Genomic DNA, 27,659 nt, shown 5'->3' with positions numbered 1-27,659 from the left:
AGGGTGAGACCCAAGGACTTGTGTTACACTGTTGTTTTCTGCTTTCTAACTTGCAGGCAGGGGATACTGCGCTCCATGTAGCTGCTGCTCTAAATCACAGGAAAGTGGTTAAGCTGTTGCTGGAGGCAGGGGCTGATGCATCCGTTGTCAACAATGTAAGCAGGACGTGGAGTTTCTTTGGTATTTTGTATTAATGCAGACTCCCTTCAACACTCTTCATAGTGTTGGTAAAAAATATTTGGGTGTTAGAGTTGAATTAAATCTGGGTAAATGAAAGCAGTTAGTCACTTTACTCTTGTGCACAAAGCATGTACTAACCTTGGGTGGAGAAATTCCACATTTCCAGTAGCTTGTGTTTTGAAGGAAATGCCGTTTTCTTTTTCCTCTCAGGCAGGTCAGACCCCTCTAGAGGTTGCCAGACAGCACAATAACCCTGAGGTTGCGCTCCTCCTCACTAAAGCATCACAGGTACGTTACAAATCTCTCCCCAACACACACGTACACATGGAGCTGAGGCCAGTGAACCTTGAGAGGCCACATCCCCTGGTCCTTAATCTTCTGCTGTGAAAGGTGCCTGCATTTCTGCTGGCATTGTGTGCTGGCCTCAGGTCTCTTGACGTGGAGCCTTTCAGCCCCCAAGCCCAGCAAGGTGTGCAGATTAAGCTTCAGCATTAAGCGCTGTCAGAGGTCCCGCTGTCCTGACTGGCAGAGGATGGAGCAGCCAGAGGCACTTGTTCCCTGCGGTGGCCCAAGGGTTAGAAAGCTGCCCTGTACCCAAAAGCTCCTGGGTTCTGTCACTCTGCTGCCTGCCTCAGACACGTCCCATCCCCAAGATGGTTGCTCGCACTGGAGCATGCTTTGAAATGGGGACAAAACGTCCTGTTTATACTCTGCTGCTGTGTGTGAAATGCTACAACGCTCTTCATGCCAGAAGGCACATGGGAGGGCTCTGTATTCTGGTATGAGACCAGGCGCGATCCCTGCCCTGCTCCTCCTTGTCACCTCTGCGTGAGAAGGGCTGGGCTTGGCTTGGCAACCAGCCGGAGGACACAGGAGGACACAGGAGGCGGCACTCACCCCTCCAGGGCACAGCAAAGTGCCCTGATAGACTTAGCTCAGTGGTGGTGTGTTTTCAGGGCTATAAACACCCACATTGCTTGGCCCATCAGCGTCTATCTGGCAGTGCACTCTCCTTTATCCGTTGCCTTTTAGATAGAGGTAAAAAAGGTCTGCTCTATTACTTGGCTTCTGTGGTAGGAAAGAGCGTGACATCACTGAGTAACAGTGTGGTCTGCCTTCAGGTCTCGCGCTTCAACCGTGGAAGAAGCCTGAGGAAGAAAAGAGAGAGACTGAAGGAGGAAAGGCGAGCTCAGTCGGTACCACGGGATGAAGTGGTACAGAGCAAGGTACAGCCTGGCATTACCAGCTGCATCTGCTGCGAGGAGGGAGTGTAAATAAAACCCATCAGGACTAAATCTGTTTGGAGCCATCACTTATGCATGACTACAGCAGCTGTCTGAGGCAGCCTGTCATGCTTTGCTGCTAAAGAGTTGCCTGCTTACGTGTGCAGAGCAGCTTAAAACTGGGAAATTGAAGAAAAGGCACCTTTTTCCCATCTCTGCAACTGCTGTGAACTCCCCTGTGTTTGCTTCCAGCAGGGCAGCGTCTCAGCTGCTGACGACACGCCGAGCAGCGACCAGCCACCGCAGAGGAAGAGCGATCTGAAGGATGAACCCCGGTCAACCTCACCAGATCCCAAAGGGAAGAAGAGCAAAAAGAAAAAGCCAAAGGAAAAGGTATCAGTAGATTTTAAACAGCAGAGAGAGAAGGGATAGTTGTTGAGCGATAGTGCAGCTGTCCCTTCGGCGTGTTGGCGAGTCAGGGCAGCAGCCTCGCCGTGCTCATGGGGCAGAGGTAGTCTTCAGACAAAACCGATTTCTCGTGGGGAAATTCTGCTGTTGAGGTCACGCGAACTGGATTTGTGCAGAAATCTGGTTATTGTGCTGACAGATGCCAAGGTTGTGGCCAGCCACTGCAGCTGGATTGGTGTTTTAATCAGGTTTTTGCTGTAATTGTCACAATGGATTTGTCCCTTTCCCACCAGGAATAGTTTACAGGGGGGCTCGTAAATAGGGAAAACGTTGTGCGTGTTTTATGCAGGTTTCAGCGCTCTCGGACCCCATCTCCCCAGCTGATCAGCAGACACTCCCTCGGCCCCAGCAAAACGTGCCTAAGCGCAGAAGTAAACATCACTGCTCCTCTCCACCTCCTCCCCACGAGGTCCGAGCCTACCAGCTCTACACGCTCTATCGAGGAAAGGATGGGAAGGTGATGCAGGTGAGCCGCTGCTGCCCTGGCCGCGGCCCTCGTGGAGGGAGACACAGGGAGCAGCGCTTGGAGTTGGGGCACAGTTAGCTAACGGATAGAAAATACACTTGATTAACTGCACTCTCAGGGGTATGGAATCATGACTGTGGATTTGTTTTCCTTGTTTGGGCTTCAGCTGCATTTTGGCCTGAAGTCTGGTAAACAATAAGCTGGTTTTGTGCGTGTTAAAGATGACATACTTAACCAGTTTTGATCCACAAAGTATTTCCTTTTTGGAGATAACATGTGAACAGTGATTGGAAATGACTCTGGAACTTTTATGATATACTTTGAAACATTAAGATTCCCGACAGGAAATGCAAAGAGCTTTTCCAAGGAAAATAAATGAGAGCAGTGTGTGAGCACTGAAGCTTACTAACTAAACCAAGAGCTTGAGTAGGCTCAATACATTTTGTTTCAATTCTTCCTGTTTATTGCAACATGTCTTTGGGGATTCTAGGATTACTGGAGGCAGGAGCTGTGCAGAAATTCATTCACGAATAAACCTGGAGTTACCAGCTCATGTGCACTTATTCCAGTTTAGAGATTGATATTTTACTCATTTTATTACACAAGTATTTACCAGTACACATTTATAAAAAAGCATGAAAACAGTCAGCAAATTACCTTGTAGACATTGTAAAGGTCTATATTTTTGTTTTCTTAATATTGCCCTCCTGTACCTCTGGGAGGTCAATCCTTTAATTTCCTTGGCTTCTCACATCCATCCACCAGCTCTCCTCAGTCCCTTACTGTAGTTAAGAAATTCAGCAGATTCTGAAGATCACTCAAGTCAGACTTCAGAGGTTTTACTGGCAATATTTTCCAACATCTCGCTGTGTAACACTTGGGAAATTCCCTGACAGGGGCACTATGGGATTATCCTGATAGCAGACATCAGGAAGGATGGAGGACCTTTCATAAGTTAGAAGGAGTATCTCCCTGCCCGTAGGATCTGATGGTAGGAGGATAGGCCAGTAGGAAGGACTTGGGGAGCAGGAAGAAAGGGGCAGAGAACAGACAGGATTTGTATACGAATCTAATCTATTCACAAAAATTAGCTTAATAGAGCTAGACTCCCTTATAGTATTTCCTGAAATACATGACATTCCTCTCTCCCCTTCTTTTTTCCTCGTCTGTCTTCTTTGATGCCCTCAGGCCCTGAATAACAAACAAAATTTCTTAAGTACATGTATTTCTGAAGCTTTCTCTAGCGCTCTGCAAACCACCCACTTTCCTCTGCCAAGGGAATAAGCCCCAATTTGTGAAACAGTACCGTAGGGCCAAAGGAGAGAGGGAGGCTCCTCTGCAGACAGATTCAGAGCAGCCGCTTTCGGTTCCTGACTCACCCCCCTGAAGGAGCCCATTTCTGCCTGCGGACCGTAGAGGAAGCTGATGAGCGTTAGCTGTCCTCGCTTAAGGGAGCCTTTTGTGACCATCTCCCTGAGAGACTGAAATGTGGTCAGTGCAGCTCCCCTTGCAGAGGAACCTTGGGACGGTGTCGTGCGAGTCAAAGGAAGGCAGCGGTGTGCACAGCAGGTAGGGCTCAGCTGAATGCCAGCAGGGTGAAGGCAGACAGGACCAGTGAGACCTTGCCATACGGTACCAAAAAAAAAAAAAAAAAGGCACATTATTGGCATTAGGTTAAAAAACAAATGCACAGAAAACCACACACATCCACAAAACCAGATTTTTTTGTACAATTCAGAATTACAGCATCCAGACATGGGGTATACACCTGTAATGTGGTATCCCCTCATACGGCACACAGTACCACGACATGTGTGGTCTGAGCTCATTGCTGCTTGTAGCCTCAGCGAAATAACACTGCTGTGTGTTAGGATATGTCTATATAAATCAGATCAATCCTTTTCTAGTCTGTGCTCTTCCAACTAACAGCCTGTTTGCTGAGCTACTGTAAGATGTTATCAGGAGGGTGAGATACAGTACGTGGTACAGAAGAGCCCAAGACTGACTTAAGGAGGCTGTGATAATGTTCCAAGTGTGCTAAGAGGACAGCGGGATGTAGCAAGTAAATGTATTACTCCTTTCAGGCACCGATAAATGGATGTCGTTGTGAGCCCCTGATAAATAAACTGGAGAATCAGCTGGAGGCAACGGTGGAAGAGATAAAAGCTGAGTTTGGGACAGTACAAGATAAGATGAATGTTAAGCTGGGCCAGATGGAAAGCAAAACTCAACATCAAGTAAGAATGTGACTCGGAGGTCTGCTCGCCCACATGACTATTAGAAACGTATCCTAAGCTTAATGAATGTTTTCATTGTCATGATTCGTTTATTGCTTCTTGTGTTGTAAAAACGAACCTGAAATCTAATACTCAAGACCAGGGAACTGTGACATTCCACAGGGATCTAATGTTGCCAACTAGGGTCTTGAGAAAAACACATTTAATGTGTTAAGTGGCTTCCAGTGCTTCTTCAGACAACAAATCTAAACTGCTTGAGGCCCTAAGAGGGAAACTTAAAGACAGAAGGCAGTCCCACAGCTGGTCCATTCATAATTGTAAAAATCCCTCTTGCTGAATTATGTTTGCATGGAGATTCAAGATCCTCTAAATTACTTTTTATTTTTAATGTAATTGTTATTCATTGATAGTTTTGTGATTGAACCTTTTTGCAAGCTACATCTAATTGTAGTTGGCAGCACTCCTAGGAATGAAGACTGAAAGACAGACTGTACTTTGACTTACAAGGTTCACAGATGGGGGTTTTGTTTGGTTTTCAACATGATCATCTCAGCTAAACTGTGTTTTTTTCCCACAGCTCCGTGTTTTAGACAAGCTTATGGCTGAGCGGCTGTCCGCAGAGAGAACAGAGTGCCTTCACCGCCTGCAACAGCACACTGAGCTGGAAAAAAATGAGGGGGAGAAACGGCAGGTAGGGCTTGGAACAGCTACTCCCTGTTAGCTCAGGTAGATGGATCAGCTCAAGAGTTTCCTTCCAGCAGGCAGAGAGAATATGGGAGATTTATCTCATCTGTTGAAACAGGCAAAAGAGCTTCAAAGACCAAATTATTGCTATCCACCACCTTAATCTCTAAACCAAATTTATAAAGCTTTTGCATTAGAAATGGGGAATGTGAAATCCAGTCCCACTGTCATAATTTAATTTGGTGGGTCTGAGGTGCGGGATCTATAACAAAATATCTTTTTTTCTAACAGTGCTTTGCAAAAGTTCCTACCGCTGAATTTTTAACAGTTGTGCTTTCAGCTTTTGCTTCATTAAAGGACGTCTGTAGGAACATCTGCGAATAGTAACAAAGGCTAAGACCTGTGTTGTTCCTTTTCCTTCTCATCCATTTGGTTGTGTGCCCTGGGAATCTCTCCCTTCTTCTCTGTCTAATCTTTTTTCCCCCCGTGTATTAAAAGGCTGCAGTTCTTCCCTCTGACTTTGGCAACAGTGCACAATCTCCAAGCTGTGTATTGCTGCCAATAGGCAAGTTCTTTTTGTATGCTTGTTTAACCAGCATTACAAGAATAACTCTTCCCGTAGAGATCCAGCTCTTGCCCTTCTAGTTTCTGCAAAAAGTCACCATTAAAACATGCTAAGAAATTTGTGTTTCTCCACTCACACGGGTAAATTTAAAACACAATTTATTTTCTCATTATTGGTATTCTTCTAAGAATTGAGAAATACACTTTGTGCTAGTAAAATGTCATGACTCTTTGTAAGACCATTCCAAATCCGTGTTAAAAGACTGGCAGCTGTGATAGTCCTAGCATAAACTACTGATCACGATACTTCAGTCTAACATCCGCAAAACGCTCTTCTCCAAAGAAAAGTACTTAGTAAACTAAGGCAGCTTTAGTTTTTATTTCATAGTAACAGACATAAGTATTCTATTGGCTTCTGAATGTCTAGGCTTGTGTTCCATCTCCTTGTAATCTCCATTTAAGAAATGAGATACTGGAGTGAGACATCAGGTGAACTGAAATTACCATTAAGCAATACCAGCTGTTCCTGTTCTGTTGGGTCTAATTGAAACTACTGGAAAAACCGAGTTGGGCTTTACTAAATGCATGGACTAAATGTCCGTGTGCATAGGAGGGCCTGACCTAAGTTCATGATGTCATATGAACAAGAGGGCAAACGAGCTACTCGTATTTTAAATGATTACAGGCAAATGCCTCTGCAGCTGACACTTATTAAGCACCTTTGTAATTTGAAAGCTGTTAGTAATTTATCATTTAGCATGGGACTCATCGTATCACCGAATGAACAGAGCAGAGGTTGGTAATGGTATAAAGCTGTGTCCCAGAAGTGTCTAATTTGAATTTCACTCTTAAAAAATGGCAGCTTTGACCACATGTGATGTTCCTTGCACTTACAAAGTGCCATTGACTGCACGATTAAACAAGTCGTCCCTGATCAGAGGACTTAGACTTGCCTTTGAAGTAGCACATTCAACTCTAAGAGGTGGTAGCTTGGACTACAGAGGGTGCCTTTCATTAGCTAATGCATAGTTCTTCATCTTTTCTGATTTGCAGTCTTTTAAACACTCCCAGTGGCAGCACGCACATCTGTACAGGGAGTCTAAGCCCACAGATACCTGACTTGCTTCTCTTTGTCCCTGCCACACGTCCTCAGCAGCCCAGGAACCATAGGATCTAATCATAGGATCATCTAATTTACAGTCTCTTTCTCATAGATTTCCTTGGTCGATGAGCTGAAGACTTGGTGCATATTGAAGATTCAGAATCTGGAGCTCAAGCTTTCTGGAGATTCCAGGTCATCAAGACCAAAATCAACTTTGTCCACTTGTGAGTCTCTCACTGAGACCCTGGATACCGAGAACAACCCCCACAGTGCCAAGGACTGTAAAGCCAACCAGCCCGTGCTGCCGTCAGAGGGCTCCCACCAGCAGTCTTATATCACGCTTCCAAATAGCCTCTCGGAAGATGGGGGAAGGAGCAGAGTCCAGATGCCAGAACAGAGCTTTGGGCAACATTTTTGCATTCAACAAGATGGTGCGTCGGGTACAACCTTGTCAGGTACTTAGATGTCATATTCATTCAAAGGCGAGCTGATTAACGGAGGGGTACTTGTATTAATACCACAGATACTAATTCTGGCTGTGTGCTTTCCCCCATTCATATGCCTAATGTCTTGGGATTAGAATACACTTCCAAGCAGCCACTGGGAATATTTTAAGACATGGGTGGGTGGAATTCCACTGACTCTTCCTGATGCTTCCATGTCACTGTGTCTTTGAAGCCAAGTCCTTTGATGCTCTGAATAACTGTTTTCTGAAACTTCTCCAGCTTCCCAGTCAGAATTGCTCCAGCCCTGTTGTCTGTCAGGAAGGGGTGCAGATTATCCAAAGTCTACTGAAGCAAGTGTATTGTATTTAGTGCTTTTCAGATGCGTGGAACCTATAATGGCAGGGTGCAAGGATGTGAACCTAAAATACTCATTTCCCTTGTTAATATTCAAACTGCAAGGATACAGAATAAACCTTTCACTTTTTCCTCTTTTCTTAAACCAAAGTCTGTTTGATTATTAGTTCATTTGACAAGAACAAAAATAGCTGAGAACATTCAAGCCCATTCAGGGATCAAGGCCACCCAAAGATATGGTTCAAGCCACTTCTCTGTGTCTGGCCAGGGAAGCTTTTGAGGAAAAAAAGAGACAGGCAGAATAGCCAAGTCTCCACAGCCAAGGAGAATGCTATCAAAGCCCTGGGCTTCTGTAAAATACATTGTATATGCCCCCCAAAACACTATGCAAAGTGAGCAGACGTGGACATGGATACCCCATCAGACTAGAAAGACAGAAGACCACACAGGAGATCTTGTGGCAGCATGAGCCTGAGCTATACTGCATTGAACAGTTCAGAAGCATCAAAATGTGTTACCCTTGCAAAATTAGTGGGGCTACAATAGAAGCAGGGGGTTCATAAATATCAGCAGACATAAACTACTTTGGGAATCTAGCCTGATCTTTGTTACATGTCCTTCTGATGAAGTCCTTTGATTGTTGTCAGTCTGTTGTCCCACAGCCGCAATGCAGTGCCTCTCTGCCTGAGCCAGCTTTTCTCTTTTAATGACTCTTTATTATATCACCTAACTGTGAAGATGTGATAAACTAATATAAGCCTCTACAAAGTACACACAGCATGGTACACGGGAAACTGCATCATTCATGGAAGAATGAGGATTTCTGAATGCTAAAATGCCCAGAGCTTTTCTAAATACATATGTATATATTTTATTCTGTAGGTACAGAGCAACAATTAATTGTTGGCGGACCAGTTTCTTCTGCCCCTGCTCAAGATGTCAGGCCGAAGGACAAAGCTGTTAGTACCAGCACGTTCCACAGGTTCCAGCAGGAGCTGCCCTCCTCTGAGCTTTTGGGGTCCAAATTAAGACATGTTAAGGTTCAAGCTGCTTTGCAGCCCTCGACTGAACCTGCAAAGACTGAACCACAGAGCGGCTACTTCATCGACAAAGGAACTCAGACAAAGAAGTCCAGCAAAAGCGGGCAGTCAAGGCACAAAGCTCTGCACCACGCCGGGGCACATCAGAGCCAGGAGCAGCAGCCCTCCGCCCTACCTGCGGGCCGCCGCCTGCCCCTCCGCTCAGAGACACCTCCCAGGCCCTGGAGATAACACAGTACTTCTTTGAGGCCGTTTCCACACAGATGGAGAAGTGGTATGAACGGAAGATAGAAGAAGCCCGGTGCCAAGCTAATCAGAAAGCGCAGCAAGACAAAGCTGCGCTCAAGGAGCATATTAAAAGCTTAGAAGAGGAGCTCAGCAAATTAAGGACTAAGGTGCAGAAAGAGAGCTAGCACCTACCAAGCAGGTAAAGACAAGCAACGGGACTCATTTTGGAACCTGCTGTATGGGAATCTGGAATATTGATAGATAGATATATATATATATTTGTAGTGCCTGTTACATCCAAACAAAATGCTCTTTTTCAGGAGTAGAAATAACTTTGCAAACTCCAGAACCGAGGAGAATTCATATGCAGACTGTACTGATGACAATGAGATGCTGCAGATTAGATCCTTTCTTTGTTATTTCCAAGAGTCCGTTAAATATTGCACTCTCAATTTCCAGGTGCTGCTTGAAAACAAACTGCATTAGAAACCAAAACTGCTTTCTGAAAAGGCAATTTCCTTATTTCCACATAGGTCATGTGTGGCTAGAGGGTTCCACTGTATGCTACATGTAAACACGTGGTGATACCTATACTGAAATAAATCCAGGATGTTTGAGAGCTTTTGACAGAGATTCCATAGTGGTGAAGGGCTATTGATGCTGTTTTAGATACTCCCCACAGCCTCTCTAGTCAGTGGAGAGAAGCTACAGAACCAACTCAAATTACAAGCCCAGGTAGGGGACAGATGCAGGCTTCCACCTGGGAGAGGCCAGGCTCCCACGGAGTGAGATGCTAAGGCGAGTCATCCCATTAGGGTACAGAGGCTTCGGTTGCCACTTTGATTTTCTTTTGGTTTTACATAATTAAAACAAATGCTAAATCGGTTTGTCTTTTTTTTTAATGGTGTCCTGGTTGCAAAGCTCCTTGTGGTTACACGGTTGTTGGGGCCGTACTCCAGTAATCTGACTGAGAAGTTTTGTTTAGCGCATGGATGGCAAATATTTTACCAGAACCATGCTCTGCTTGTTAGGTGTAATTTTTATAGAAATCTCTTTTCCTTCAAGCAGCAAATGGCTGAATTACCTACTACTGAAGAAGCTTGAAAAAGTCCTTTATCTAAAGAAGTGAAAGCTTGGTTCCCTGTACTCAAATGTTTCTTTTTCTGCAGAGTCAGGATTTTCTCCCAGACACTTTGTCCAGACTGTCTTCCTTTGTTCCTCTGAATGATTCCTCTCTCTTCTCCCCCTACTCTCTCTAAAAAGAGAGGCTGGGCCCTGGTGTGTCTGCAGGTCTTAGGACTGGTTTCACAAACAGTCCCACAAAATAGAACTCAACAACATTTTAAAGTTTTTATGGATGTGTTTTGTTATAAAATCAAAACTTACAATGAGCAATGTTGTCCAGGCTGACAGACTCCAAATAAACTAGAGGCACTGTAACTCATTGCATCTGCACCCCTTCAGGGTTTCCTCCTTATAATAACCTCTGAGAAAGCTTCATCAGATTCTGTTAGATAAGTAAGTTTACTTAACAGATCATGATAGAACAATTGTTCAAAAACAATTCAAACACAGGATAGTACCGTTCTGCCAGGGAGAAAAAGATTTTTTTTCTGTACTAAGGAGCCCTAAAATCAATACAAAATACTTTACAGTATTGAAGACACCATTGACTAATTAGTAATTAAGCTTTCGTCTTCTCAGCAGATGTATAAAGCAAAGAAAATTGTATTATATAACAATATTTTTAAAGTTCCTATTAATGCACTATCAAGACAAGAAAAGTGTATCTGCAGTTATGGAAATACTAGTTTTATTGCTCTGACTTCTGTACTCTAATATAGACACTTTCATACGTTTACATTTTGTTTAAGCTACTGTAGGAATGCAGAAGCATGCTATTTAAGTTTTGTATCATCTTGATAAAGTGAATGTTTTGCCAAGCAATTAAAATAAGTGTTGCTCAGAAGTCAGTGGTGTCATGTTTTCTAGCCAGAGAAAATGGACACAATCCCCTCGACTCAGAAGGGGGAGCACAAAATTGGACTTCAACTTCTCAGCTTTTGTGTTCGTGGCTATAAAACATGGAAACCAGGTGTACCGGCTGTCCGGAGGGAGGCTGCGGGGACTGACTGCCATTCGTTAGCTGATGCACGCACCCACCATTTCAGAAGTTACTGGCACAGGGCTGAGCTGTGCAGCTGATCACACACATGCTCCTGAGCTCGCACAAGTGCAAGGGAAAAGGAAAGGCTATGGCTTTACCTGATCTACTTCAGATACGAACTAACACTACCAAGGTAGCCATTGGAGCAGTAATTTAAGACAGTAACTTGGCTGCAGAGTACTGATTTTAGAGGTTTTCTGAAGCCAAGTGTACTGTAAAATAAAAAGGGAGGCGTTTTCTGCTAACTCCTTTCTACTCCCCTCTGTAGTCCTCCTTCAAAACAACTGGAGTTGAAGGACTTCTTTACAAAATACCTGTATTATCTACCTTTCTCTGCAGCACACGCTTGGAGTGAATTTACTTACCCTAGCAGACTATACTTGGATTCCTAAAGGCTTCTTGGCGGGCAATTTTACCTTGACAAGCCCACAAAGCAGAGGAGATCATGGGCAGCAGCACTCATGACGTCAACGTCTGTCCAGGGCACTGCCTGTCACGGCCTGTTCCTGGATCATGTGGCCACAACCTAGAAACGTGCAAACCGGAGTCAAAGGAGTAATGCAGACTCGGGGGTCTGAACGGAAAGCAGCGCGCTGAGGCGGCAGGGTGAACTCTCCTAATTAAGGATCAGGAATCAAACCACTGGCTGAAGGGAAAGGGAAGGCTACATGTGAGAACAAGCCAACATTGATTACAGCTTTGTTTAGTCAAAATTCCTTTCTAAACAGCATTTTCTGGTAACGTGAAAAATCAATCCCCAACACACTAATGTTCTGTCAGTGTATTCTACCAGAAAATGTTAACAAAATTTAGATTTTTAACAAAATATTTAGACACATATTTTTCACTGGCTGATTAGAAGCTCAAAGGCTTCTGTCTATACAAACCTGAACTCTTTAGCAGCCTCACTGAGCTGAGCCACATCCTTTACAGTAAAGCTAAATAAACATCATAGGAAAGGATTCTACAATGACTTTCAGAAAAAGAATTAGGAAAAAAAAAAAAGGCATTCTTTCTTGTCAAGCAGCAGCTTTTTGCAAAGCAGCTTTGCTGAAGTATGTAGCTTTGAAAACCCTTTGTTTGGCTCCAGCAAGCAGCAGCGTACCTCCTGCTCCGGAGGCTGGGTCTTTCTTCCCTCCTGTAGCCTGGAGGGGGAATACCATCCTGTCCCCTCCCGTCCTGTCCCTTGTGCCAGCGGTGGCACTGACCGGACTCGCTGTGAGGCCGTCCAGCTCACTAACTCGGCAGAAAGCCTTCTTGGCAAAGGGAGGTGGCTCCCTAAGCGAACTGTAATAGCAGACTGGGAGAGGGAAAGGTTCCTGCGTCTCTTGAAACCACAACCTAAATTGCACACAGCCACTGGATAGTCGGGTATCTATCTACAGTTGTCTGGCTATTTATGTTGAGAAAATCCCAGACTCACCTTGGCATTTTTAAATTATATGGAAAAAAAAAAAGATACACTGCAGTTCACAGGACGGTAAGAACAGTTGCAAGCTAACAATTAAAAGTGCAGTAATATGACAGTTGGAAAAACAGACCGCAATATTTGCAGTTATTAATTTGTAATTCTACTTCATATTGACTCTTAAATGCTAACTTGAAGGTACTTCCTGTTAACTTGGTAGTAACTGTTTCTGGGGCTAAAAAATCTCATTTTCGTATATAAAGACCTTCCCTTTTAAGTTTTATTCAGCTATAACTGAAAATCAACATCTACATACAAAACATTTTCTTAGTGTTTTATCATGTTTATTGGTTTTGGGCCCATTCATTTATCCCAAATGCTTTTTTAATCCCAAATTTTGGTAGAAATCTTTGGCACAGTACAGAAAGAGCTGTTACCACTATGAATGTTACCACTTAGAGTTGCCACAATAGAAAACAGACAAAATAATCTGGTTTATATTTATTTTCCATTTCCCTGGCATAACAGTGCTGTTGTAATTTTTGGTGCTTTCTGCTTTTCCCGCAGCACGTGCTACATCATCCACTCAGCTCTTTAAAGTCCTTTGTGTCTGAGTGATTTCCACAGGGAGGGTAACCAAACCGAGAGGAGGAAGGGGAAGGGGAAGGGGAAAAACCAAACAAAAACCCCACTGCAGTAGATTCCACCTTCAAACATTACCAGGTTGTCAGCAAAGGCTGCTATTATAACCACATTCTGGAAAAAAATACTATGCTCGTTCGCAGCAGATGAAAGTCCAGCTGTCAACAAAATTAAGATCAGGATTTTGCCAGCTTAAGTGTTCTTTGAAGTTCCTGAAGTTGCATGTTGCCTTGAGTAATCATCATCCTGATTGCATCCTGTAAAACAAAATGGAATCTACTGAACTGAACGTCTGTACGCAGCACAGGTTTTACACAAGCACGCAGATTTTAACACATTAAAATACATACAATTTTTACCAGCACTATTGTGATCTATTTCTTTGTGTGAAGTAACGCTGTAGGCACTGAGATGGTTAAAAACCAGGTCAATAAATGAATTAATTTTCTCCAATTCTTTAATGATATGTTTGGGGGCTGGTTATGGTTTTGCTTTAAAACTCAGTTTTGAACTGGATTCAAACTCCTAATAATGTTTTCTTTACACCTCTGTGTCTATCACCTTTGCAATTAAGTAGTGACAACTGCACAGGGGCATTATGAAGACCGGTGTTTTACAGAGCAAGTGGATGTTTCTCTCAACGTTATTTTTATCTAAAAGTACCGTAATGCTTTGTCTGCATAATGCAGCCACCAATTCCTTGAGCACTGGCTAGAAAAAGGAACAAACTAGAAAGCAGAGGACAGGAGACACACAAGAAGCGTAAAGGTTTCTGCATTTCATACATGCTTCATATCCACAACCATCCAATTTGATTTTGGATGAATATAGTTGAATACAGTTGAAATTAAAGATGAAATAGCTTGAATACAGTTGAAATTAAAGATGAAAAAAAGAAGCTATAATAAAGCCTGAGCGTTAGTAAGTTTATGTTACTTATCTAACATTATTCAATACAATTTTTCTGATTCGTGGTTTAAGTAAGCAGCATTTGTTTGGGTTTTAGCTTTTTCAGTCCAGATTATTATCTGGAAATCAGAGAAACATTACTACTGCCAACACAGAAGATGATACTATTTAGAGACACTGAATTATTTCTTCACGCAAATGCTCCTTAAGAGAAATTAATAACAGGAGACTTCTTACCAGTCTAGAAGTGACACCTACAAAGCAAAACCCCACGACAAAGTACAGGATAGTGCACTGATCATTCCTGAGGGCAGGCGCTGGGGTTGCGGGTTCCCGATCCTCACCTCTTCTGTAGCATCTTTATTTCTCCTGAATTCCTCCCTGGCCCAGTCCTTTAAATAGCGACGATCTGCTTCAGCAGGGACGTCGCGAATAGCCCGCAGGATCTTCCTGTACAACTGAAGAACCTGCTCTCGCCTCAAGAACTAGGGAGGAGAGAAGGAAGTCTATCCGCTGTCCCAGGACACTCCGCCGAGGGGCTTTGCTGGCTTACAGGGACGTTTAAATGAACGCCACGTTCCCCATAGCCTTTTCTGAAAGATGTAGTACTGCCTTGGATCCCAGTCCAAGACACTGAAATTTCAGGTAACGGAACATACCAAACGTGGAACAAGTCGTGGTGCCTAAGGCTAGCTGGACGCACAAAATGCAGCGTTACAAAGGTGAGTGCCCGCTCACCCTCCCGGCCACCCCGCAGGGCTGGCCGCCCTCCGCCGCGGCCCACACCGCAGCTCCCGCCGACCGGCCGCTTCCCTCTGCCTCGCTGCTGCCATTTGCCACTAAGCGGGGGCCCTGCGAGGGGAATCCTGTCAGGACTGCGGCTGCCGGACGGCAGCCACGGCGCAGCCGGGGGGCGGCGGCACCCGGAGGAGAGCGCGGCCCCCGTAGCCCGCCTCCCCGGCGAGCCCCCCGCCCAGCCCGCCGCGGGACACGGCCCGCTAGGCCAGCCCGGCCGCCCCCCGCGCCAGGCGGGCGAGAGGAGGCCTGGGCCGCCCGCTCGTACCTGCTTCAGGGTGAGCGCAGTCGGCGGGAGGCGGCTGGCGGCCATGACGCGCAGCTCCGCCCCTCCCACCGCGTCCGTGGCCGCCGAGCCCTCCCCGGGCGGGCGGGGCCCACTGGCGGCCATTTCCTGGGCCTCGGGCCGGCCCGGGGCTGCCTGCAGCGCCGGGAGAGCCCCGCGGTAAAGGGCCCCCCCTTACCGGCAGCTAGTGGTGGTCGGGGGGAAGACACCACCCCCCCCGCCACGCACACAGGGAGGCTCGTTATGGCCGGGCTCGCCCAGCCCCGGGAGGTGGCCGCCTCGCCTCCCCGCTGGGAGCAAACCGAGACGACGTGCATGGCCGTGCCCCAGAGCAACCACGGAGCTAAACCCAGAGCCGGACCCGTGCTTACCCGTGGCGGAACCGAGCCCTCCAGTCGGTGTCCGGTGGGCTGCGGGAAGCCAGAGGTACTTCAGTAAGAGGCACCAGAAATTGTACCGGAGGAGCCAGCGGCTGGGGCGGGGGGGGCGGTACGGGTGAGGGTGTGCATTCACGTTCTTCTCCTGTTTTATTTCTTCCAAAACTGCAGACAAGCTCCAGTAACAAACCAAGCACCCAAGTAATAAGCAATACACTTGAATTTCACAGAAGGGTTGGTGGAAGGCCTGTGCTTTGAAGATTGACATAGCTATAAGACAAATATATTTAACTGTAGGATCAAATTAAAGCAGTGCAATAAGACCTGGAAGTCATCTGAGCAATTACAGGACACTAAGCTACCTTTTGCATCTTTTTAAATACTTGCAGCTCTGTGCAGACATGTAATTGTTGCTAACAGCGCAAGGCACTGATAGTTTCTTTAGCGCTGATGTGTCAATGAATGCCAAACCCAAATACAGTCATACAGCTGGCCCGCAGAGAAAAAACAAGTTAACCGATGCCTTTCCTTTCTGTGTTACTTACTCAGTGTTTGCTTGTACCAAATACAGTGCAAGCTCTTTGTTAATTACAGGCAGAGAAAAAACTTGGTTTAAACATCTGTGCGTAAGCATTGCTGATAAAATTGTGTCTCAGGCTGCAACGGCATCCCTACAACAAACTATAATTTGCATTGGAAGTGTATCCTTGCAATCTTAAGTTTTAGTTTCTAAAATATGTTCTCCAAGTTTCCTACTACAAATATCTCTGAAATATAAGTACATTCTGGAAAATTACCTAATGAACTAAAACCACCTACTTCCACAGCTAAACTTCCCAAAGCATGCAAGTATTTGTATACACATATGAGAGATGTAAAGAACCTTGGAAAGATAGCATATGGTACCTGGCATTTAACTTCTGATGGGATAGAGTTCTCCCTGTTAAGTTTGCAGTTCTGAAATTTGCTTATCATGAATTAGCTGTGGCAAAGCTACACAAATACGAGAAACAGCCTTGGGTCTTGCCACTGCTGCCTCTCAGAACAGCTTCAGCAGTACTTCAGGGAAGGTTTTTCTATCCAGCAGGCAAAGAGAACGATCATCACATCTTTGCGAATGCACCCACGTTTCCAGCCATTTTCTGATCAACTCCTGCACCACACTTAGACTGAGACACCTTCAATTTTTATATGCAAAGAAAAAAAAAAAAAAAAATCTTCAAGGAGTGTTTAGACCAGGGGCATTTAAATGAAGTTTCCTTCAGATTTTCATTGAGAGAAGTCACAAGACTGGACCCCTAATCAAAACTTTGTGCTGGCATTATCCTCATAAGAGGAGGATAGGCAGTGAAGTTACATAAACCGCAACACATTTTTATATGAAAATTCGTATTTGTGCACTGCTAGGGAATGCACAACATTTCCATGTGGCAAATTTGGTTAATTTATTCAACTGAAAGAACAGACATCATAATTACAAACAGTGGTACCTCTTTTTATTAGTACAGACAATATAAGATGCATAGCTTTTGCAATGAAAAGTCACGTCCATGCTCTAAGACATTGGATTAATGAAACATCCTCAATGTCTGCCTTGGACAAAGGGGCAAACTTCACAGTGTAAAACTGATAATATAGGGATCATCACATGGCATTATTCATAAAAATCCCTGTTGATATTGTCAGACAAAAATCAGCAATAATTAAATAGGATGTGTTAAACTGCAGAATAGTTTCAAGTATTCAAGTACTTATCTTTTTGGTTGTTTAAAACCATCTGCTTCCCCTGCTCCCCGACTCCTTCCCAAAGAGGCACCGGGCACATGGGTGAAGCTAAAGAATGCTTTTTTGCAAGACACCTGAATTCTTCTAATGCAGAAATGCCTTCCCAGAAGCAAGACCAATTTTTCTTTTTGCAATAGACAGTGGCAAGAATAATTTTACCTTTGTGAACATTACAAATACATTTTTGTTTTAGAAGTAATAAGTTATTACAAGAGAAGTTGAAGAAAGTTTTACGTTATTTGTGGGAACAGGCAATGAAAGAAGATGACAGTCTCACCATTGCATAATTGTCCTCTGACAAACGTGGGAGAATGCACCTAAACCATTTTGTTCTTAGGCAGTCTGGCTGCCAGAGGGCAGCGCCTGCACATTAATCCTAGTTAGAAAGAGGCCTTATGAACTCTCCGATGAAATGCCGTTTCATCTCTTTCAGTGGTTTAGCAGCAATCAGGTATTGACGTTGTCTACAAAGTCTACAAAGTGTCTGAGGCAGTCACCAGTTCAAACCACTGTCTGAGTGCATCACTGAGAGTTTCTGGAAGCGCGTTCACATCTCTAAGGATCATGTAGAACGGGAATGGGAATTCTTCCATGTAAGATCTGATTTCAGGCAATTCTCCAGGTCCTTTGAATATAGGTACTTTAATGTCCAAAATGGAATCCTAAAAAAGAATTTATGTTACTACTGAACTACATGCATCTTTTACAGGCCTTTGATATCATTTGTCCTATTTTTCAAATACTTATAATTCCTCCTCTATTAAAAGTTAATAAAAGTTTTGAGACTAAAAGCCGTAAGTGTTCAATGGTAAATCAAATCAAAAGCTGAACACAAAGCAGTTAAACACTTTTGCCCTTTTAAATAAAAGTGCTCTAATCAATGAAGTATAGGCTAGAAGAGACTAAGCTTAAGCTTCTGCAATACCAATTTCCATAAATAAATCCTGTCTTTCCTTAGTATTTTATGATTGGAGTTTACTGTTATCACTTCAGTTTTATACATTTGGTGCCTTCCTGACACTGTCATCTGTAAGCTCTTCAGGGCTGAGTTCAACTTGCATTTGTGCAGTGATCTAATGCAACAAGATTCTGTAGTGAATTATTTTATAATATTTCAGCAAATACTACAAAGACAAAAATCAGATTAAACTCCAGCTGTGGTTCTTGTAAAGCAACTTCTTAGTTACTCAGTGTAGCAGCTCAGAAAATTAATAAAGCTTATGGAAAACGCATTTCACTGCCCAGAATTTTCGCTTGACATTATAGCCAGGTTTCATCAGAACCTTATAACAGTTTGGTTAAGCAAAAGAATGGTTAATTTTTCAACACTAAATATAGCACATGAGTTTTGTTTGGAAAAATAAAGATATAGGAAGAAAACATGAACTACAAAATTAGAGTCTTCACCACATAATTCAAAGTAAGGCTTAAGTTTGCTCATTTATTGCACTACAGAGTCTCCCTGAAAAGCTCCCAAATATTTCAGCTTCCCAACCAAGGAAATCTAACAGTTTTCTTTCCCAGTTACCAAATGTGGTACCCAGCTTTCCCAATTCAGGCACTAAATAACTCTCATATACTCCTTTCTGTCTAATGTTTAATCTCTCATTGGCTCCAGCTGCCGTATCAAATGGAGACTGCTGTCAGAAATGATCAATTTGAATCAAAAGTGAGATGGAACACAGCATCTCTTGAACTCTGAATTTGTTAACCTGCCAGCTACTTCTCTGGTGGCCAAAATCTACAGCCATTACATTTGAAGACAGGAGCTCTAACTTAGCCTTTCTGTGGCATGGAAGCCGAATTTTTTTTTAAATACAAAAGAGGATAAGAACCACAGCAGGGAGAAATCATAGAAGATCTGACAGACGTTGTGAATAACTGAAATTGGGCTAAATATCTTTAACATCTGCAAAAGATAAGATAGCTGTACAGCACTACAAAAGACAAGAAAAAGATTTGTATCAGTTTCTCATTCACTGCAGTTGAATACTTCTCCCTTGTTCACTTACCCGGGAATTAGGATTGTCCAACACTACAAAAATAACAAAGATATTGGCATTCTGAGCTGCGTGAACTGCTGCTGTCACTCGTTCCTTGCCTTCCAAGAAAAGACCTCTTCCATCAGATACAATCAAAAGCAGCTGCGCTGTTTCTGAGCACAAAGAACATTTAAAATTCCAGTAAGTTAGAGTAATCCATTTAAAAGGCAAAAAAGACTATTGTGTTGTTAACCCTGTGGGTATAATAGAAAACTGAGTATTCCTAAGGAAATTAAGTCTTTATCAAATAGAATTCTGTGACTTAAGATGAAGCTCCAGTTATGAGTGCATCAAGAAGGAAAGCTTTTCCCACTGTGGGAAACCATTGAGAATAACTGGGGAGAAAAACCCCAGTCCATCAGTACCATAATCAAGTATGAAAGGCATGGAAAATACCTAACAAACTTAGTCATGGCCTTGTCTTTCATGCCTCATAAGTGACTAGGAGTTAAATATTGTCTGAATTGTAAGAGTCCAGCCACTAGATAACCACCTCAGTAGAGCAGCAGCTGCTGCAATGAAATAGAGTCCAAATCTATTCCTCCAGAAGCGGGTACCTATGGGTGCATCTGTATTACTGTTTCACCTTGGACTAAGACTGTGCTTTTGAAACATGTTTCCCTGTTGTCCCCACTTTAATGGGCTTGGCTTCTATCAGAGAGCAATCTTGGACTGCACAAAATGGATTACTTTTGGAGGAAACTAAACCAGAAGATAGGCTCCAGAGGCACAGTCGAGGCAGTCCAACCACTACAGGGCATTCAGCCCTTCGGACCAGACGAGCTAGTCTGAAGTAAACCTCGTGAAACATACACAGCACAGACACTGGGTTCCTCAGCACCAGCCATTTTCTGGAGATGTGTTACTTGACCCAGGTTGCCCTCAGAGTCAGAGATATATCTCTCCAAAGGGACATTCTAACTAAGTTATGTATCTATCATCTTTTAATTACAAGGGAAATAACAGTAATTGCAGTCGGGAATGCAAGCCTCCGTCCCTTGCAGCATAATAGCTAGGGAGGGATGCAGAACGCTTCCTCCTTGTCTGCAGACAGGCCCCAAATGTGACAGGGCTTGGTCTTTTTTACAAAAAAGGGTGATGCATCCTGCTGCCTTTTCTCTTGCTAACTCCCTGATTCTGGGGAGCTGACTGCTGCTGCATCCCAGCCTAGTTCAACAGGACTGGATGCTGCTCCCCCTCAGAATATTTCAACAGCCTGGCCACCCTGTGGCAAAGCAGCTGCGGATTATAATTCCGGATTGTCCATTTCTTGGAGTACTTTAACAGCAAGAACTTTTTTAAAATATGAGTGCCACCATGACAAGCTTTTAACTAGCACAAAGCAGCCTTTTAGGCTAACTGTGGGTCAGCTGTGAAGTAACAAGCCTTCCAGCTTTTCTGGGAAATTCAAGCAGCTCGTGACCTAAATTTGCACCACAGTGAAAGGCAGGTAGGAGGCAAATACTTATCCTCCTCAGAACAGTGTGCTTCTGCATACCTACAGAAATCAAGCTCTCAAGCAAGAGCAGAAGTGCCTAGGGAGTCAAGGTCACTAGGAGGCTGGATGATGCTCTAAAGCAGGCAGTGTCTAGGACTTAAACACGATCTGGAAACATGACCTAAGGGGGGCAGGTAAGGCGTGCCTTTTTAAAAAGCCTTAAACAAAACTTCAGTGAATTACTGACAAATGTGAGGTAGGTGTCTTTTGGGTTTTGAGCTAAAGTTCAACCAAACATTCCTTTGACAGAGCAAAACCCAAAGCCCTAATTGCAAGTGATGTCGCAGTGCTAGGAGTCTTTCTGGCAGGATATTGTTTCAGAACTGTAGTGAGCATTCTGCTGCCATGGCAACAAGCATAGTCACAGAAAACCTCACCTGGGTTAATATTTTGAGACAACTGCTGTGCTGCAGCAAACATATTTGCTGATGATTCTAGAAACTGCAGAGGAAACAAATAAGGAGATTAAGTTATCATAAAACCATAAACTTGGTAATGATAACATTTTTAAAGAACACATTTCTGTATTTTAAGTGCCAAGATAGTTTAGTCTGACCACCTACACAGATACAGTCCTTGGCATTTTCCTATATTAACTCCTGCTTCAAATTTAGTAAGTATTTTTGAACTAGAGAATCTTTAGAAAAGCCTTCAATCTAGATTTAAATTTTTTCCAATGCTAACAAAGCCATCAAAACCTCAGAAAATTGTTCAAGTGATTAATGGCATCATTAAAAATATACATCCTAGTTCTAGGTTGAACTTCTTTGGCTTCAGCTTGCAACACAGGTATCTAGTTACGTATTCCCCATTAAAATTAAGGATATCAACTGTCAAGTCCTCCCAGTTTTGGCATTTATAAGATTACCATCAAGCTATTTGGGTCTCCCCTTTTCCATTTACTGTTAACAGAGATCTTATCCAAGTCTGGAAAGGTAAGAGTGCAAAAACCTTCCTAAAAGGAGAAAACTTTGCTGTTTTAGCTGTCCGGGAAGTATTACTACAGAAAGTTATTTTCTTCAGGAATCAGTCAAGTCCGACAAACTTACAGCCTGACAAACATACAAAGCTCTTCCACCTACTACTACAGTGGAATCCATGGCATGAAAACCTCCTAAACTCCCACAAACTTTGATGGGATTTGGCATTGGGGTACAGACAAGAGTAGGATTGATAGCTTGTAGCCAAAATACTGTTTAAGACCCAATACAGAGAAAGACAAATGCTTAAAAGTAGCATACATTAGAACTAAAAGTGAGAAAACACTATTACTATTACAAAATTGTGACCATTCTATCTCTTTGTTATCTAACCAGCTATCACACTCTCAGATATAAACAACCAGTAAATGTTACAGAGTGATCATGAAATCATGAAGCTGCTGATGTCTTGTCTGAAAAAGATTTGCGGACTTGTTGCCCTACAAGCATTCTCGTGTACCTGGGCTATTTTTGTTTTCTTCTGCTGAAATTTGCAAAGACGCAGTATCCGTGTCCCTGACTGGTCACTGAACGGTTCGTGGAATGGGTGTAGCAGCTGAACAGTCTCTCCAAAGCTTTAGAAAAAAAAGAAAAAAATTACAGCGTGGAACTGGTACTTATAATCTGTTCTGAAGTCTTGAAGAAAAGTCAAGATTTCAAATAAACTCACCTACATACAGCAATTTGTCCCACTTCTAGAAGAGTCAGTGCATTTCCAATAACTGCCAGGGATTCATATGCAAGCTATAAAAGAAAAAAGTTACATCAAAATAGGATATTCCAAGTTTTACTCACTGCTCAGTATTAAATATGAAGAATAGTACTGAAATTATTTTTCATCATCTAGTAAAATAAATGAAGAGACTTCCTATCTTTTTTCCTGTTACAGTTATGCAATATAGTCATTGCAATAAAGATACACTAGTTCTGCTTGAGGGCTTCAGCTGATTGATTTAGAGATACCACTTTAGGCAGGCTAATGAAATAAACACTGAAATAACTATTTAGAAGGAACCACACATTTTTAATAAATAAAAACCCTACAAGTGAGCTATGATGAACTAATATTTAATCCTCCAATGAACTGCATAGCTAAGCAAGTTTCGGCCTTTTGTAGGCTACGAAAAATAGTTTTCCGGTGGATATGTACGCCTCTAACAAATTTAACATCTCCTCCTTTCAGCTAACTTTCACTGATCTTTCAGTAACAAATCTCTTAGGCATGACGTGACAAGAGTTCAAGCACATGGACCAGAAAAATAGGTGCTCTACAATCACCAGAGTCAGGCTTTCCAACAGCCACCAGCTCTGTATGAAACAAGTCAGCACCTGACATACTCATCAATGACAGGTAGTTTCTTCATACTTCTTCCAAGGTTTTAGTTTACCTGTTTAGAGTGATTGTCTATCATACTAGAGGAATCATCAATAGCCAGGCAAATCTGGTACTGTCGTTTACTGGGCTTGGTCCTTCGCAGCCAGATCTTATCTTTTCGGAACTGACTGGCAATATATGGAATCACTTTGCGCATGTTCAGTCTCTTCCCCGTTCTGTAGTCTCCTCTGAAAGTTAAGAAAAAAGACATAGTGACAGGGATTATCAGCAAATACCTCATTCTGGAAATCCTGGCCTATGCAGCATATGTACCAAAATAACAAAATTTTGTAAAATATAATAAAAACAAAATAGTAGTTCTAATATTCATATGTAGGTATAGATCAAAAAACCTTACATTTTTAATGAAAGATGGATATTCAGTATTTTTAAAAGAAGTTCTTAAATCTAGGTGCCTAAAATGGAAGGCAGACCTTGAATTTAGACTCCTCCAGTTTGAAACAAGTCTAGATCTCTTAAAAAAATTTTAAAAGAATCACTTAATGTTAGAAACAACAGAAAACATTTTGACATTTAACATAATCTTTGACTCAATAGCACTTCACGCGTTTAAGTTGGTTTGATCACCTGTTGCACAGAAGAAAAAATAGGCGGCAATATCCTCAGGATGGGTACCTACTACTGTATCACGTTTGCATTTCATAAAATAACCTAGTGTTCCCATACAAAAGTAAAATGAATGCATTTGCAAACAGGAATAATTGCTATAAATCAAGAACAACATAGAGCTGCAGTTGTACAGAGGTTAAAGCCCCCCAAAACCAGGAGTTTAAAGAAACTAGAAGCCTCAGAAAGACCCAACTTACTTAATTTGGCTGCCTGAGTGGGTTCCAGTATGAGTCGTAGCTGTTCACAAAGCTGCTGTGATAGAGGAGCTGTCAGTACTAAATACCTCTGCCACAACTGTGCTGCTTCCTTCTCCTAAAACATCATACATCACAGAAAGAAATAAAAGTGAATTATGAAAAAACAAAAAGTTGGGCAGCACTGCCTGAAAAAAGAAAACAACCCTCAGTGTACCAAGGGGGAGGAAGTAAGTAACTATCAGCTGAAACTGTGAGGGTGTCTTGTGAGCACTCTATAAAGATGACAATTTGCATTCAACTTAGGATGCTCCTTGCCGCTATGAAGCTGCAATGTGCAATGATCATTCCTCTAGGAGTACACAAAGAAACTTCGGCATTGCTGTTGATATAGGAAAATCTTGTAATGTCCACCATCTGATAGGTGGTATTACAGCAAGGCAAGCTGTAAAGTCTGCTAGGTTCTCTATCAGCCATCAAAAATTAAAATTAATTAAAATTCAGCAAAATTGTTAAGCCTCTACACTGGCAATTTCTTTCAGGAACTACTTCCAAATATGGTTTACAATTCATGACTAGGACAGTCAGAGCAAGTATCATATTCTGGTTCTGCTGTTGGTTAGCTCAGACTCCATCACTGCAACTGAAGGAGACAGCTTCTGTTGATCGTAATTTTGTGAAAGTGGTGTCCAGCACTTAACTGCAGGTGACAAAATGGAAGGAGCTTAGCAGGACTGAGAAAAATGTTTCTAACTATGCAAGTTTTAGAAGTCATTATCAAGAGAGTAACTTTCTGCAAATAGCACACAGCACGTTCAAAACAAGATCTGAAACTTCATCCTGCTTTAAGAATAATGTAATTGTTTTCAGAATAAGTTAAACATAACAACAAAAATAGCATCTAAATCATGCAATTTTGAATATTTAGATTCCAGCCTGCTTGGCTTCCTCAACGCTTCAGCAGCAAAACAAGATGAAATAATGCAATGAAGGATTCTTATGACAGTTTTATACTAAAACGAGGTCACCAACCTCATCTGGAGTTCCAGACTGCTGTGTCTGCCAAGCTTCCAGTTGCCTTTCAAGTTCCTTTCTTAGCTCTTCAGGATCTCTAACGATGTGCTAAAAGTGTAGTTATGAGATTTATGAGACAGAAAAATAAGCTCACACATCTGGTGATCCCCAAACTACAGCAAACTATAAAAAAGTAAAAATGCATTGTTCTTATTCTTTTAGACACAAAAATACCTGGAAAAACTTAAATGAAGATTCTAAATCTCCATTTTTTTAATAGCTTCCATGTGGGGAGGTATTTATCCTTCCTGTACAAATACCTGCATCTGTGACACAATCAACATAGAAACAAAGCTAGGAACATCTATGATACAGACACCGAAAATAATCGAATACAGAACTTCAAGATAATCCAATGAAATTATCTTGACAAACACCAGATTTAGTAACAGTATAATGGAGATCTATCTAGTATCTTCCAAAATATAATATGCTTCCCTTATAGTTTTTTAAATGATTCATTCAAACCGCTTAAAGAATTGAATGACGTCTTCCTCCTTACCTGCCAGCAAATACTATTTGATAAGCCATTCTATTAAAGGACACCCAAGCTTTATTACACTTCTTCAACTTTTACTGTGCTTTCAGTGACAACTTCTGTTCCTGACTTGTAAAACCATAGTTTAACCAAACAGTAGTATATGGTCTGCATAACCTGTGGGTTTACGGGATTAAGGAAAATAAGCCTATGAATGCAAACTCAACAGTACCAATAACTTCTCATTCCTCAAGAAGCAGCAGCAGTCCCTCTGGCCACCTACTGCAGGTTTACGGAAGGAAGGAAGAATGTACATGGAGGGGGCTTCTTCCCTCTTCCTTTTGCTGAAAGGTGAGAACTTGCACTTTTCCCCTAGCAACATTTCTCCCTTCCTCTTTAACTGGTGCTGTAAGAGCTCCCTCTCCTGTTTCAGGTTTTGCATGTCAATTAAAAAAAAAAAAACCAACCACAAAAAAGGCACCTAACTATTCTGACAACAGAACACTCTTGCATTCAGCAGCCTTTTTCCAAAGAGCTGCCATATTTGGCATTAAGATGGAAATATCAGCTATAGCTGGCACACAATCCTTTCCATGTTGTGTGTAGAAGCAGTGAAATATCGCTCTCCAAGTATGTACTCAGGACACAATATTATATGCATGAAAGGTCAATACTTCTAAAAAACAGACACTGAAAATATTCTTACTCTATCAGCTGGTTATCCACCATCAACTGCTTCTATGCCATACCTCTTTATGATAAAATGGGCCTTTACACAGCTAACAGTTTGCACTGGGAAACTATGAGTGTTACATGAAGCTCTACGATTTTCTAGGCTACAATAATATTTTTTAAATTGAGACATTCATAAAAGGCTCACAAAGGTTCTATAATATTTGCAATCAGCTTTTTTGAGGAAGTAATATATTGTGATGAATTAACTGAGGTGAGTTCTTTGTGCACAATGGTGTTTTAAGGTCACTGATGCCTAGCTCTCTCTTCACTCTGAATCTTTTTTTTATCTTCAGGCCACACCCCCTTGCCCATCTCTTTCCACTCTACCCAAGCATTTGATCAGCAGATTCATCTGAGCAAAACAGTTCTTGACACTTAGAAAAACAAAAGTTTATATTAAAAAGAGTGAGGATGGGACCTTCCCACCTAAGGATGGGGAGGACTCGTCATTTTAAAGTCATCATTCAGGTGCATATACAACAGTTGGCTGTGTGTTACTTTTCATTCTGCTATTAAAGAACAGCAAACTGCCGAGTTGTCTGAATGAAAGTAATTCTAAACTTTTGCATTCACAGAGTTTCACTAACACAGGTCAAATAAAACAGACTGTTTCTACTACTGTAGCTGTAAGAAGACACATTGGGTATCATACCTGGGGAGTGTCCATCAAAAACTGATGGGCTGTATGTATGGTCGAGTCCTTGCTTCTCTCTGGCTTCTCTTCAGTCACCTTTGGTAGCTTTTCTGTTGCAGACTCATTGACATCCTCCGAGTCAAAAGTCTGGATCTCTGGCTCCACTTCACCTGGTCCTACAATCACAAAACTAATTACTAACTTCGTGGATCACACATAATACAAGAACCAATATTGTATCTTGACTCTTTTACGAAGTGTTTCACATGTTTTGGAGTGCAACCCAGACATTATTTTTTTTAAGAGAAGTGCACAAATTTTAAGACAATCAATTCGAGCAATAGGATGAACACAAGACCTTACAACTCTCTGGAGCAGATAAATATGCATTTCCTTATGCAAACTGTTTCTCTCTCTTATAACCTTCTTGCCAAATGAACAAAATATTAGCGAACTGATCTTTAACACCTGAAAATTCCACATGGTGAAGTACGTTTTTTGAGCTTCATACCCTCTCTGACAAAGTGACAGGAGTTATAAAGCAATTTGAGAACATTCAGAAAATCATCATAAAAAAAGAATTGCAATCTTTTCTTATCTCATCTTTTACTCTCTAGTTTTGTAACAGAACAGTTTCCTATAAATCAGAAATTGATTT

At 42.3% G+C, this 27,659-nt stretch overlaps 3 protein-coding genes across 3 annotated transcripts in view; 1 reads left to right on the top strand and 2 right to left on the bottom strand.

Annotated features, from left to right (window-relative positions):
* The window catches only part of ANKRD6 (ankyrin repeat domain 6), a 112,767-nt gene extending 101,806 nt beyond the window's left edge, over positions 1-10,961 (top strand). The window contains 10 exon segments of the mRNA XM_050894741.1: positions 57-155; positions 391-468; positions 1,302-1,406; positions 1,659-1,796; positions 2,161-2,337; positions 4,422-4,574; positions 5,152-5,265; positions 7,037-7,148; positions 8,607-8,933; positions 8,936-10,961. Of these exon segments, the coding sequence (XP_050750698.1) occupies positions 57-155; positions 391-468; positions 1,302-1,406; positions 1,659-1,796; positions 2,161-2,337; positions 4,422-4,574; positions 5,152-5,265; positions 7,037-7,148; positions 8,607-8,933; positions 8,936-9,177 (1,545 nt within the window). The 3' untranslated portion in view covers positions 9,178-10,961.
* A 1,786-nt stretch (positions 10,962-12,747) lies between these two features.
* Positions 12,748-15,226, bottom strand: LYRM2 (LYR motif containing 2). The gene is made up of 3 exons (XM_050894489.1): positions 15,182-15,226; positions 14,463-14,603; positions 12,748-13,466 (listed from the first exon to the last, which is right to left on the bottom strand). The coding sequence occupies exons 1-3, from the start codon at positions 15,224-15,226 to the stop codon at positions 13,386-13,388; spliced, it is 267 nt and encodes an 88-aa protein (XP_050750446.1). The 3' UTR covers positions 12,748-13,385.
* Positions 15,227-17,003: 1,777 nt separating this feature from the next.
* Positions 17,004-27,659, bottom strand: part of MDN1 (midasin AAA ATPase 1) — a 103,884-nt gene continuing 93,228 nt past the window's right edge. The window contains exons 94-102 of the mRNA XM_050893729.1: positions 27,020-27,177; positions 25,113-25,202; positions 24,080-24,198; positions 23,270-23,444; positions 22,552-22,625; positions 22,342-22,456; positions 21,279-21,342; positions 19,374-19,516; positions 17,004-18,023 (exon numbers count right to left, since the gene is read on the bottom strand). Of these exons, the coding sequence (XP_050749686.1) occupies positions 17,835-18,023; positions 19,374-19,516; positions 21,279-21,342; positions 22,342-22,456; positions 22,552-22,625; positions 23,270-23,444; positions 24,080-24,198; positions 25,113-25,202; positions 27,020-27,177 (1,127 nt within the window). The 3' untranslated portion in view covers positions 17,004-17,834. The remainder of the gene's footprint in view (positions 18,024-19,373; positions 19,517-21,278; positions 21,343-22,341; positions 22,457-22,551; positions 22,626-23,269; positions 23,445-24,079; positions 24,199-25,112; positions 25,203-27,019; positions 27,178-27,659) is intronic.

Source organism: Gymnogyps californianus, chromosome 3 (assembly GCF_018139145.2).
Source record: "Gymnogyps californianus isolate 813 chromosome 3, ASM1813914v2, whole genome shotgun sequence".
Classification (NCBI taxonomy): Eukaryota; Metazoa; Chordata; class Aves; order Accipitriformes; family Cathartidae; genus Gymnogyps; species Gymnogyps californianus.
This window is presented reverse-complemented; position numbering and strand designations above follow the sequence as displayed.